This window comes from Solenopsis invicta, chromosome 3 (assembly GCF_016802725.1).
Source record: "Solenopsis invicta isolate M01_SB chromosome 3, UNIL_Sinv_3.0, whole genome shotgun sequence".
In the NCBI taxonomy this organism is placed as follows: domain Eukaryota; kingdom Metazoa; phylum Arthropoda; class Insecta; order Hymenoptera; family Formicidae; genus Solenopsis; species Solenopsis invicta.
This window is the reverse complement of record NC_052666.1, coordinates 26,944,968-26,958,434: the sequence shown is the minus strand read 5'-3', so window position 1 is coordinate 26,958,434 and position 13,467 is coordinate 26,944,968. Positions and strand designations below refer to the sequence as shown.

Genomic DNA, 13,467 nt, shown 5'->3' with positions numbered 1-13,467 from the left:
ATCATTGACCCTTATGAATCTATAATAATCAAACTTTCAAAATTCAATTTGGCGGATCTAATATGGCAAATAAAAATACAAAATTTTATTGGATTGATATTTTGATCCACCATATTGGATCCATCGATCAGTGATCCTGAAACTCTTCAGTAAGACGTAAATTAAATGCTAATTATTCTTGGAAAAAGTCAGGCAAAGTTACGAAAAGATTAATATTGTATTTTTTTTTTCTGAAAAAAATTACAAGACAAAGGAAATGTAACATTATTGTTAATATTTTATGATTGTATAATTGTAATTATATAATATCAGTAGGTTATCAATATTAATAAACAATTAATATTTATTAATAATTAATTAATAAATTGTGATTAAAAATAAGGAATTCAAGGAATTCCTTATTTCTCTCTTTTTATCTATCTTCTTACTTTCTTCATTCTTTCTTATGCGTCATCCATTTTAATTAATGCTGACTAATTTGCTGATAAGAAAAACGTGTTACGTAAAACACATTTATTCATAACGTTTTTTTACGCGTGTACGACAAAATATTAATTTACACGACTGATCACGTATAAATCAACGGCACAAAGTGGTGGCGGGGGATCAATAATGACGTATTGTTACGATTGATTTCGCTAGCAGTTGCCTGGCAGTGACACGTATTCGATATCGAATTTCCCTGATTATTACGGCGAGAGGAATGCATAACAATATATCCAATCGAGAGGAAAAAAAAGCGACGCTGGTGCACGAGCGGGCATAGTCGCGACGGATTCTTCAACGATCGAAATTGCATTCGCAGCATAATGTTGCTTCCAGTTGCGCGCTACGTTTTTCATTATCCTCTTCTTCTTTTTTCCGGTATAGCTCCAGTTTCATCGATATTTCTCGTTCAGTTCAATACGAATTTCATAAGCTAATCTCACGCGCTGATGTATACATTTTTTTTCCGGAAAAGAAACGCAAAAAAGATACGAAACGATCTATAAAAGAAAAATTAATTTGCAGCGATCGGGATATGCGGTAAAATGGGAATTGCGCTTACCTTGAACGACAAGTTGGCATTATATCAGAACTGCACAATTTTCGACAAACCCGATATGTACGGCGGTTTGGTGTGCGGCGACAATGGCGTGACATATGCTAACAGCATGTACTTAGATTGTAGAAATCATCACAGTCGTGAGACCGGTAAGTTAATCCATCTTCTTCAATTGAAAATTAACGACAAATATGTATCCATGTGCCATAATCTGTAAAGAAATCAGAATTTTAGAATAAGTGATATGGCGATACGTGAATTATTAATTGTTCTCCATCAAAAATATATAATTATAATGTATATTTCACGTATTTGCTATAAAGTGTAAGAATATTAATTACGTCAAATTTTGAAATAAAAATGAAATATTAAAAATTTATTGCAAATTACAGAGAGAAGTTTATGCAATTAAAATTGTACTCGATTTTTTCAGTATACCCAAAGAAAAGTTTTTTTGATATCAACATTCGTTAGTTATTCCTTTTATTAAACTTGAAGAAATAGTTTGGGTGTGCAATGTAGTTCTATTAAAACCAGAGCAACTAAACTATTTCTTACATTTATATCAGTACTTTCTTTGAATTAAAATATTTATTGTTTAAATTAGATAAATAATTAGAACAAATAATTTATTTACTTTCTAAAAGGCTAATAAAATTTTTTGAAATCAAATAAATTTCTATTTTTCTCAAAGGCATTTTCATTTCAACTTAAAGAAACCAAGTTAAAAAAATAATCATCAATTTAAACATAATTTTTCTCTGGGTGTAAATTAAGATAAATTTTTTCCAGTTTCCACATTGCACTCCGGTCCGTGTTTGGGGAACGAAGAACATTGCAACGTTAATCTGTATTATGAACCGGTTTGCGGTTCGGATCATAAGATTTACTCTAATATGCAATCTCTACTATGCGTTCGTCACAGGCAATCGTCAGGTATTATAAGAGTCCGCCAATATTAGTCACCTCATTTTTCACGTGTATATTTAATGTTTATATTCATTTTATAATATTATTAAAATTGTAACAAAAAGTTCGGTAACGCTAACTTCAGTCACAACGTTTTTCATGCCCTTACGTATTATTTTCTGATCCGCATCTAGCTAAATTTTTAGATGCTGCAGTAAAATTGTTCTTTCCGTGCATCAGAGACTCGAAAAATATGCGCGTACTAATAACTTCAACAAATCACGTTTTTGTCAATCGCTAATCGCGAACAAAGAAATTTTGACTGTATCTCTCCATGAACTTTTCCCGTGATTCGTTTCAGATCTGACAACCGTGCCGATGACGGACTGCCCGCAGAACGATGATTGCTACCGAGGCGGCACCGAACATTACGGGGTGAATCCGATTTGCGCCAGTAACGGGCTCACTTATCAAAACGCGGCGCAGCTCAAGTGCCTGCAACGATATAATCCCGGTAAGGGATTACGACAGAAGTTACGCAGAAGCGTTTAGTTATGACTCGGCTAATTGCCGGCAAGTAGTCGGGAAATAACGTTCACAAACTCCTCCGCGCGCGCGCCGGCGCCGGTACCTTCGCGCTCTCTTAAGTCTCGCGACGCGTCGCAGCTGAATTAATTTAGAATCCCGCTTTGAACTAAATGTTTCGTCGGCATAGCCCGGTTATCCCCTCTGCGGACGATGGATTACGATTTACATGCGAATCAAGATAGTTTCCCGTCGCCGTGCCGGTGATGCAGATTTAGACGCGATTTTCTGTTAACTTCATTAATGCATGGAACGGTCGTAGCAAAATATGACAGAGATTTATCGTATATACGGAATTACCGTAATCTCCAGAATGGAGAAATTAGGGCAATCAGAATAATCACGAAAATAAACGCGACAGGAGATAATCTCTAAAATATGAAAACCAACTAAATGACAATTGCAAAATTAAATTTTAAAATTGAGATTAATATGAAACATTCACAGTCGCAAGAATTAATGTATTTATTACAATAATATTGTATCATGAACATCATGATATGAAAGATTATTGAAAATGTTGCATGCATATTTATGACACAGTTCGATTGAGGCGTACAGTTGCAGAATTTATTTTTCTTTTAGGATTACAAATTATTCACGATGGCGGTTGCCGCGTGGAATTTGTTCACCAGCTTTATGGTGCGATGGTTTGTGATATGGCGAAAGCGAGATACGAGTGGAATCCGGTCTGCGCATCCGATGGAGTTACTTATCCAAATCCTTTCGTTTTTCTCTGCTATCGCTCACGTGCGTAATAATGTATTTTGTTACATAAAGTATCATACACAAGTAATTTTTACAAGGTAATTTTTACATCAACGGATGCTGTCGCGAATTAATAACAAACGATTGTAATGTTAAAATACCGATAAAATTTTATTTCACACGATTATTGCGAGTTAATTTAACAGTGGTCCATCTTTATGCAACAAAAAATTTGTTATTTTGTCTAAATTAAATTTTATTTTGAGGCAAGTTCTATTGGCGAATATTCCATGCAAAAAATAACTACACTGACAAAAATCTTTTCGTGCTCAAATAAATATATTTATTTTAACATCATTTTTTTACTTAAATAAATATTGACTAGTATAAAATAATATTTATTCGTAAATTTAAGAAATATTTTTCTAAATTAAGGAAATGATGTTAAATCAAATGTATTTACTTGAACATAAAAAAGTTTTGTCAGTGTAAACGAATTTTGCTTGTTTCAATAAACGACTTTACTTATTATTGTTCAAAGAATTCTTGAGATAACTGTTTTATGCAAAAACTATATATTTATATCATATAGCTTATGTATTTCTTCATTTAATTAAAAGTCTGCGAATATAAATTACTTTGAATTCAGATCTAACAGTAATTTCCAATTGGGAGTGTGACACGTATAGCCACGAATCCTGCGTAGAAGCGCATACAAATACGACGATCTTACCAAACGGCGAATACGTGAACGACGCTTACACCGTGGACGACGAGGTTTGCGGGAACGACGGTCGCACGTATCAGAGTATACATCACTTACAATGCCATACTCGTCACGACAAATGTGAGTCTTGCGTCGCGCGAGAGAGACGGAAAGAGAAAGACTCTCGACACTGAGCAAACAGCTATGCATCTCAAAGTGCATCCAAATGTATCGCTTCAATTGTTAAATATATTGCCGACTAGAATCTCTCGTGAAATTCAATTATTTTCATTACGCTCGAATCATTTATTAAGCTTAGAAAGTGAGACAAAAAATATTCGCAGAAAATTTTTCAAAATTCATATCTTAATAAAAAATTCGTATGAAACAATATAACTTTTATACGTTAAAATTAAAAAAAAAAAAGAAACATTACTGTATTTCAAGACTGCGTTTTCCGTTTTTGGATTTAGCACGAGTTATTACAGGAGGACGGTGATATTAATATCCTTGTTCCGCAGATGTATTTTTAAAGCATCAGGGATCGTGTTCCGGACCGGATGACTATCCTTGCGGTTCGGTACCGGAAGAAGAGCACAGACAACCGGTATGCGGCACCGATGGCAGATCCTACGTGAGTCCGGAGGCCCTTTGGTGCGCCAAATTACGCTCCCCGGAAAGAGGTGAGATTTGTAAATCATACGGCATATCTATAATGAATCTCGGACGTGAATTCTTTCCTTCATAATGTTCGCGTTCGCGTTCACGCGAGGAATATTTTCACTCGGGATTCTCTTCGCTCATTAACTTGCTCGCGTCGCGTAAAATTACACGCGCCTCGCGTAATTTTAGTTTTGTCTCCACGTGGATTTTTGATGTAACAGGAAAAACGCAATTTTATAGTAATTTTCGGGGCTATCTTACGTACGCGAAAGTGTCCCGGCGCCGTGACACTTTGCGCGTCAAGCAGCGGAAGAAGCGATCTCGCGCGATAAATTCTGTTGAGCCATAAGCGAAATTGCGCCGCGGGACAAATCGTGATATTCGTTGACGACGTTGATTGTCTCGATTAAGATCGTATCCTATACATTTCTCGAGTGTTGAAATGCGACGATGTAGAGAGAGAACGTAGGAGATACCGTTTGCTTTCGAGACAAAAGCGTTTCTCAATCGATAGCCGATTGAACCTTCAAAGCTGGATAACGAGATGTTCTCCTTTTTGCAGATATTGCTTACAGGCACGACGGTCCGTGCTAACGAGGACATTGTCAGGAAGAACATCAAGCACAGAAGAAACTGTATTATCGCACGTTCGAAATGTCAAAAGATACTTGAACTGTATTGAAGAATCAGAAGCTCTTTCCAAAATGTTAAGACTAATTTAAATAAGTGTATAGGAAAATTAAGAATAGATACGTAAGTAATATCGACGAAATTTCAAATTTTATCGCTATATAAAAATAATATTTTTATATTTTATTTATTCTTGTTATAAAAAACTGAAATTTTGGCTGGAGTATAATTTGTTAGTAAATTGCGCAATGAGATTTTTTTTGACGGCAATTTTATGCGATGTATTATACGTTAAGAATTTAAATGTAATCTATTATAAAAAAATGCACTATGTATCATAAGCTTTAATTTCTATTTTTTTTAATGGTGATTTTAAAAATTTGTTACAATATTATTAATATAGAAAGAAAAATAATCTTTTAATTTTCTCAATTTAAGTAATGATGAAAAAAAGTTAACACGCTATAAGAGCACTTTTTTAATCTCAAAGAGAGTAAAAATAAAATTTGAGGAATATAATTATATATTATAATTAACTATAGTAATTATTTGAATTAATTATAAAATTAATTATACATTATAATTAACTTTCTAGCTTACTTTATTATTTACGGTAGCTATTCTAAATTGCCTTTTATTTTCTTAATTATTTTGTACCATTTTTATGTAACACGATTTTATTCTAAAAAAAAATATTACAAAACTCAATATCAATGTAGTAAAATTGATAAGATTAACAAAATTTGTATATAGAGACTGTATATTTTTACACGACAAAAATGACATATTTATTCTGAAGTACTAAATCTGTAATTGTACAAAATTAGAGAGATAAATCTGTCAACGCTGTTGGTTATATCTCAATTTCTCTTTAAATTTTCCAACTTCTCTCGTGTGCATCGCGAGTGTTAGAGAATCGATATGATCGTAAATACACCAAGGAGAGACACTGCTCGCTTGTTCAATTGTGCGCGCAATTATCCCTTTTCGATTAAAGGACATAAATAAAAAATTTAACATTTTCTCTGCAATTATATCAAGCGTACATGGGTCTGGCTCTTATTCACCTTATTAGCATTTTTTTTAAATTAGATTGTATCTTGCTTTAATTTATCTCTATAAGTTTATTGTGCTATTGCGTAGAAATGTGCATGTACGTGGGTGTAGTATATGATGTGTAAATGCACGTGATTGTCTACAGCGTATTGAGTTTGAATCCGTGGGTTCGCTAAGCCTAAATGATTATAAGGATCAGTCATCTCTATGGGACACGCAAATAATGCAAGGTAATCTCGTAGAACGTCATCTATAATTTATCCGAACGATGTCTCTCCGCGTAATGCAACTGCCATTCCGAAGAGAGGGGCGAAGGAACAGACGCTATTTCGAATGGGTTAAGGTCGTCGCCAAGGTTATTCTTTAACGATTGCCGCAGTTCTGTAAAAGGCACGCAATGGACGAAATGCAGGCGAAGGAAGAGAACGAGGAGCGGCGACAGCACGTTACATATATAAGAACTTTTGAATAATTTATGTGCACTTTTAAGAGAAATTCTCGCAGCTCGTTCTATTCGGTGAGAGTATCAATTTCACATCGATCTCTTATCCGTTATGCATAATGCGTATCAAGAAAAGAATCTTCTCTTGATATTGAAAATTTAAATAGCATTGTGAAAGAAACAATTTAAATATACATAATTCTTTCATTATAAAAATAATTTGAATAATTTAAAATTAAATTTTTATTACCAGATAACTATTTTTGTTTAAACGTTATCATATTTTTCAACATATTTTTATATTTCAAAATTACGATGTACTATATTTGTATCATTTCAAATCTCAAAATTTAATAACAGTCCTCTTATAAAGTTGTTGCTGTTAAAAATACAATCGCTATTTGAGCAATCAACTTTTTTTATTTTTAACATTTTTTTAGTACGTGTTCTGAACAGAACGTGCTTCAAAGAAAATAGCTTTTATATAAAAAAATCCACGAAAAAAGAAACTATTACATTCGATAAAATATTTCCCAAAAGAGAAAGAGAAATGTTTTCTATTTGAATTCTATTTGATATCAACCGTCGAGCAATGTTCAAAGCAACAAATTAATTTTTTGTATAAAACTAATTTTTGTTTTATATGAAATATTCTTCTCTTCTTGCGCAATAAATGTGTAATTTACATGCCATTAATATCACATTATTAATTTTCTATTTGTGTTAGAAAATTAACATCGAAATGTTTGCTTTTCATTAAATAATAAATATTGATAAACATGCAATTGTTATTAATTTTCAATAATATTGTCCATTTTAAATAATTACAATGATAAAAAGAATATCATTAATAGTTTCAAAAACTTTTAAGCCAAGAATAACAAACACAAAATAAATCATGGCTCAGAATTTTAAGCCAAGAATAACAAACAGCAAATAAATCATAACTGTAATGCATGCTGAGAATACAATTGTGTATGTACGCTGTAATTTTACAATGAGTCAGATATAATTTTTATTCAACTATCGATTTCCTGCGACCTTAATATTCGTGCGCACAATACAATCGGATATCTCATTGCAACAAATTCCTCAATCATTTTACTTATGTTACATCAACAAGTGCTGCGACGTATATTTTTCTTCAAGCGATTTCTGTCGGCACGAAATACATGAATGTCATGCTAGAATTAATGTTTCGTCACTCTCAATTAATTAATGTTCCATCGCACTTGTTTACAGCGTACCGTAATTAAGAGACACGTGTCTCGTGTCAGGTGCACGCGCGAATGATGTGTTGTGATATTGCGACAAAATAATAAATCGTTTAAGTTTATTATTGTATGAAATTTAGTATTGCGTGGAAAGAAAATTCTTTTTCCCTGTTCCCCGAACCTGAGCACTTTTAACGCGATTCTAATTCCACTCTGACGATTATTTCATTCAAACGAAAATTGGATTAATTATTTTATTCTTTTTATACAGATTTTTCGCTTTTATCGAACACATCATTACAATTAAATGCATCTTGGCTAAACTTGGTTGTTCGCAATATTTTCTCATTAAATAAAAACAGACTTTTTGTTTTATATTTCAATTAAAATTTCATCCGATAAAAGAGGTCAATTTATAGAGGCTCACGATTTCCATCGTTTCCAGCGCTTCTTTTTCGTGCATTTTCTAGATTTTTTATTTCATTTCCTAATTTACAATTTGTTGTGTTTCAAAATGGAATACAATACAAAATTATATAGGTTGCTTCATCTTCATCGAATATCGTTGTGCGATAAGATACATTGAAGCCTCAAGTTGGACTATAGTTTATTCGACTGTTGAATATCGTGATTATATAATAAAATTACTAATTTCGATTACATATTCGTAATCCTATCGACGTGATAATCATTTATTAGAGAAAGTATAATATTAAATGTAAGATGGTTATATCTATGAAGAATCAACATGATGCAAGATTTGTGAATTCTATTATTAAACAGATACTACTAATACTAAATGTTGCAATAAAACAGTGATTTATAATTCGTGCACCATATATTATAAATATGCCTTCTCTATTTCATGAATAAATAACGAGATATTTGCTTCGTTGTGGTGTTACCTCGATACGCTTACATATTGTTAATCACAAAAGATAATTAAACGCGCGGACTGCTGAATGCTAATTATTAAAAGCTATCATATTTCGAAAGAAACGCGATACAAGGCGCGACGCACTCACGCCATTAGTGCCATTACTCGCCTGCTCGTCCGTCATCGTGCGAATAGTAGCACGGTGACCTCGTAGACGCGGCATAGGTCAGTGACCTTTACGTAAACACAACAATAACGCGCTCCACTCGTCGGCAACACATCAAAATTCTTTGCCCACCGAAATATAATATTTAATTCGGTATAACGTAAATTCATGTCAAATATTCTATTCCTTAATATTCCAGATTCATTGCATTTATTGTTAGACATACCAAAAAATACAATTTATTTTATAGCTGAATTTTAAAACGTCTTATGACCAGCTGTTAAACTTTTATGCTATATGAATAATGTTAGCATTTTTAATTCCGTTTCTTACGTTATAATGTAAGCTTCTTACATTATCATGTAATCGTGGATCAAAAATACATGTACATGGGGTGACCTATTTAATTGTTTCAGGCAAATATTTTGAAAAAATATGGAAAATACGGAAAAAATATTTCAGATTGGTGTATGGTCTGAAGAATAAATAATGAAAAAGTATATGCGTAACTGGCGTGGAAGGTGTGGATAGCATCTTGCATCTTGAGAATGTTTTCAAATAAAGCGACAAGTACATATTATGCATTTTCGTCAAATTATTATATTTTGAATTAGTATAGCTTTCAAAAATAAATACAATTTTTAGTAATAATATAACGCAAGAGAAAAAAGAGAATAATGCGGATATAGAAATGGATAAATACAATTTAACATTGCATAATGTATCGCGCAAAGCTGTTACGTAAATTTCTCATCGATGCTCTTTACCTATATAAAGTCTTCCTTCGAAAGATAAATATCTTATTACATTCTAAAATACAGATGTACGTTGTTCTACCCAGAAATAATTAATGACTACATTCGATTGCGCATTATCTCTACATTTATATTAATTCAATTACGTCAGTATTTTTTTCATAGCCATTTATTTTACTCTCAATGTAACTCTGTCTTAAAAAATATTAGATTTAAAGTTAAATACACATAAAAAAAACTACTTTAACTAATTTAAACTTTTGGATTTAGCAATTCTGAATGACGATCGAGATTGAATCTGAAACTACTGATTGTGAATCGATTATTTTCACAAGGAGTCATTCATCATCCTTGAGTTAAGGATAATAAACATATCAGATTTATATATTACTGTACATATAGTATGCACATTAAACACCTGGTAAGAAAATCTTGTTTATAGAAATTATTATGCATTTTTTAACACCGTGACATACTTCTTATCTTAGTAAGATGGTATCTTCAATAATACTAGCATGTAACTGGCGATTATCGCGCTCACGTGTTCTTTTCCTTAGAAATGCATACAATTCTATGCCTCCGATAATTAATTTCTACATTGGGCGAAATCGCTTAACGTGCCGAGCAATTAAAGCCGAGCATGAGTGTAATCATCACATCAAGTCTGGTTTATTATAGCCTTAGAGGAGAGATTACCTTTTCTACTGATCTAATGAAAATCATTTTCTTTTTCAATTCTGGCCTATATTTCAGCGTACAACCTTCGCTTTTTGCAGCGAATTTGCAGCTACGATATCACGCACGTTCGAGATACAATAAAGAGAGACGTCTCTTTGACGGCTGCAAAAGATTGTTAGCAGAGATTTAACGATCTATTTACATTGCACATCTAGCGTTAAATTTGGATATCTGAAATCTTGAATTTTGTTCATTTAATGAAACGGTTGAGTTATCGAGATATCAATTCGAGATCTATTTTCCATCAAAGAACAACTTGGAGCAAAAAATGAAGTCACGCACTGTTCCAATGGTGAAATAATATATTAAAAGATTCGATTAAATCCCGTGCGATCATAATAAATTGATAATTAAGTTTTATTTTTGTGATTTATTAAAATCGCACAACTTGATTTTTCTCGAAGCGCAGAACCAAATCAAAATCAATTGTATATCTTACAATGTATCTCAATTTTAAATTGTAATATAATCATTTCATTCAATTGTAAGCATAGAATTAGAATATTTTCGTTAAAATAAGTTGTGAAAGAAATTTCTGATTTCAATATCTTACTCATCTGGGATGTACTCCAAAGATAATCATTGTACAAGATAAACGAAAATTAGTCAGATTTAATGTTAAAAACGTGGCAAAAGAATGGGCCTAGCGAATTACTTCTCAACGTATGATTTCAGTGCGAAGGAAGTCGAGTTTCTAAAAAATTAGTCGGAAGTCGAAGCGTGCCTTATTCGCGAATTAGCCTCCGCCCGATCGTTAAAATGTCATAAACCATGTCGTCCGTTTCGCGGGTAATTGCACAGCGTGATTGCCGCGTAGGGTAACGGTCGGAAATTTTTGTCAATCAGCCTACGATCCGATAGCTACGGCAGGAAATTGCGAGGTGATCGCGGCCGCGAAAAAGCAGACGATAAATAAATGAAGGAAGGAAGAAAGAGAGAACGAATGAGAGAACGCACGATTGTCTCTTCGCGGATTTATCGGCTGAAAGATGCGCGCGACCACATTCTCGCCAGATCCGGCGTTGCGATTAACGATGACGGATTTTCTCACGGGGCCCTGACACATTCCCTTGGTAGCCGGGGCAGCCTTATTCTCTCGCGTATATGGAATATGGAATGGGTCGAGGAAGATTGCGCGTGACGCGTTTTGTTGCAGATAAGCGCATGGTAATGCACCGCGACAGGTGCATCCTGTTTCCGCGCGAGCGCGTCATGCGCTGAGGGACCGATGTGTAAAATGGCAATTTAGAAAAGTACTTAAGTCTAAAATACTGCTGTTAAAATATGAATTCTTACAGTCTGAATTGTTTTACGTTACACGATTCCACAGCAGAATTTTAGATAATAAAGATATATGAGGAATGCGATATTCTTTTAAATTCTTTATCAACAAAAATCAATGACTGAAGATTGATCAAGAATTTAAAGAGTCATGATGCTCCGTTAAATTCTTGATAAAAAAATATCAATGTTTGAAATCAAGAATTTTCTGATAGGAAGAGAATATATTGAACTTCCTTTTAAGATATCTCTATATAGGGTGTACCATTTTATATTTGCCTGTCAAAAATAAAATGCGACACCTTGAACAGTTTAAATCTTAATTAATTCGTAACTATCATCTAGTTAAGTAAATTACAAATTATTTAATTGACCAAATTGTATAGAAATCTGGTGTACAACTTGAAAGATTTCTAACATTAATACTAGAAATTTGTAGATCGGTTATTTACAACGTACATGACCATTCATGTAATTCCTTTATTGGTACAGGCATGCCTCAAGAGTTTACAACAAACTCGTCAGAAGATAACTATGTAAATGCAGAACGCGCGCGGGTGACGGAAGAATAAACGATAATAAACCGTGCTTAAGTGAATTACACGCCGATTATGCGCACGGCCTCTGCATTTAGAAGTTTATATATGATTTATCTAGATACCCTAAAATGATCGTAATTTACGCGAGCACGGAAATAAAAAACCTCTTTAGCAAGATAATTAGATCTTTAACGATGTTACATCGCTCGATTATAAACGAGTGTTTAATTCCACTACTGTTTATTATACAAATTTGTACGAAAAATCGTTGTAAATTTTTTTTTTATATACGTATGATAGCCACATGTTACATTCATCTTTCGTTCTCTATTTAAATATGAAATCAAGGCTTCTTATTTTGCAAAATCAAAGAAATGTTTAGTAAAAAGTTTCTGCTCAGTATAATCAGAGGATATGCGGTCGCAACAAGTATAAATTGCTTGTATGTGAATACGTATTAATATAGATTTGTGCTTGTACAGCTTATTGCGCCATGGACATAATGAGTATATGCTGTATGTACATACGTGTCGTAAGTTGATCGAGAATGTGTTTTATCACGAGACGCGGGAGTGGGCAAAATTTTTTATCGAACGCGCACACCCTTCTTCTTTTTTCCTCCCATCGAAATTAGCCAATCCTCGCGAGCGGTACAGCGAGAGATGAAAAGCACACGGACTGTTGAGCACGACAGTGCGGCATCCCCCCGAATATTTTTGCACGCAGAACTGTTTCTCTCTCGCGCGATGATGAGCGCGGTTCGAAGAGCGCTCGACCCTCGCATACACGTGCAATTCGATCGATGCCTTTTACCCTCGTCCTATCCTACCGAAACAGTTCGGCGGAGATCTGTCCCGGAAGGGTTGACACCAGCAATTTCGTACCGTAAATACCTACACCCCTGACTACGCTGTTCCTTCGATATCAATCGCGGCTCGTCCACCACCGGTGGTTTTATGCTAACTATACAGAATGCGTCTAGACTATTTTTTTATGCCATCCCAGTTTGCGAGAAATCAAGGGAAATAAAGAATGACCACGGTTGCTGAGCGTCATCCTAACGGACTGTTTTCTTCAAGAAGGGGAGAAAGATTCATCGCCTCCTTCCACGATCTCAGAGATTGAAAGAGAAGTGCACAGGAAGAGATTGGTT

The 13,467-nt window shown here is 33.8% G+C and overlaps 1 protein-coding gene across 1 annotated transcript; it reads left to right on the top strand.

The window, feature by feature from the left end:
• Positions 1–732: 732 nt before the first annotated feature.
• On the top strand, positions 733–5,594 carry LOC105207881 (serine protease inhibitor dipetalogastin). Its single transcript, XM_011177543.3, has 8 exons — positions 733–864; positions 1,012–1,194; positions 1,838–1,981; positions 2,316–2,468; positions 3,125–3,289; positions 3,897–4,094; positions 4,475–4,636; positions 5,179–5,594. Exons 1-8 carry the CDS (start codon positions 810–812, stop codon positions 5,208–5,210), a joined length of 1,092 nt encoding a protein of 363 aa, XP_011175845.1. The 5' UTR covers positions 733–809; the 3' UTR covers positions 5,211–5,594.
• The last annotated feature ends 7,873 nt before the right edge of the window (positions 5,595–13,467 follow it).

Bases quoted from the DNA above. Each gene is read 5' to 3' on its own strand.
- LOC105207881 (XM_011177543.3), top strand. From the start codon at position 810: ATGTTGCTTCCAGTTGCGCGCTACGTTTTTCATTATCCTCTTCTTCTT. The intron at 1,195-1,837 runs GTAAGTTAATCC...AATTTTTTCCAG, and splicing joins TCATCACAGTCGTGAGACCG to TTTCCACATTGCACTCCGGT. The intron at 4,637-5,178 runs GTGAGATTTGTA...TCCTTTTTGCAG, and splicing joins ATTACGCTCCCCGGAAAGAG to ATATTGCTTACAGGCACGAC.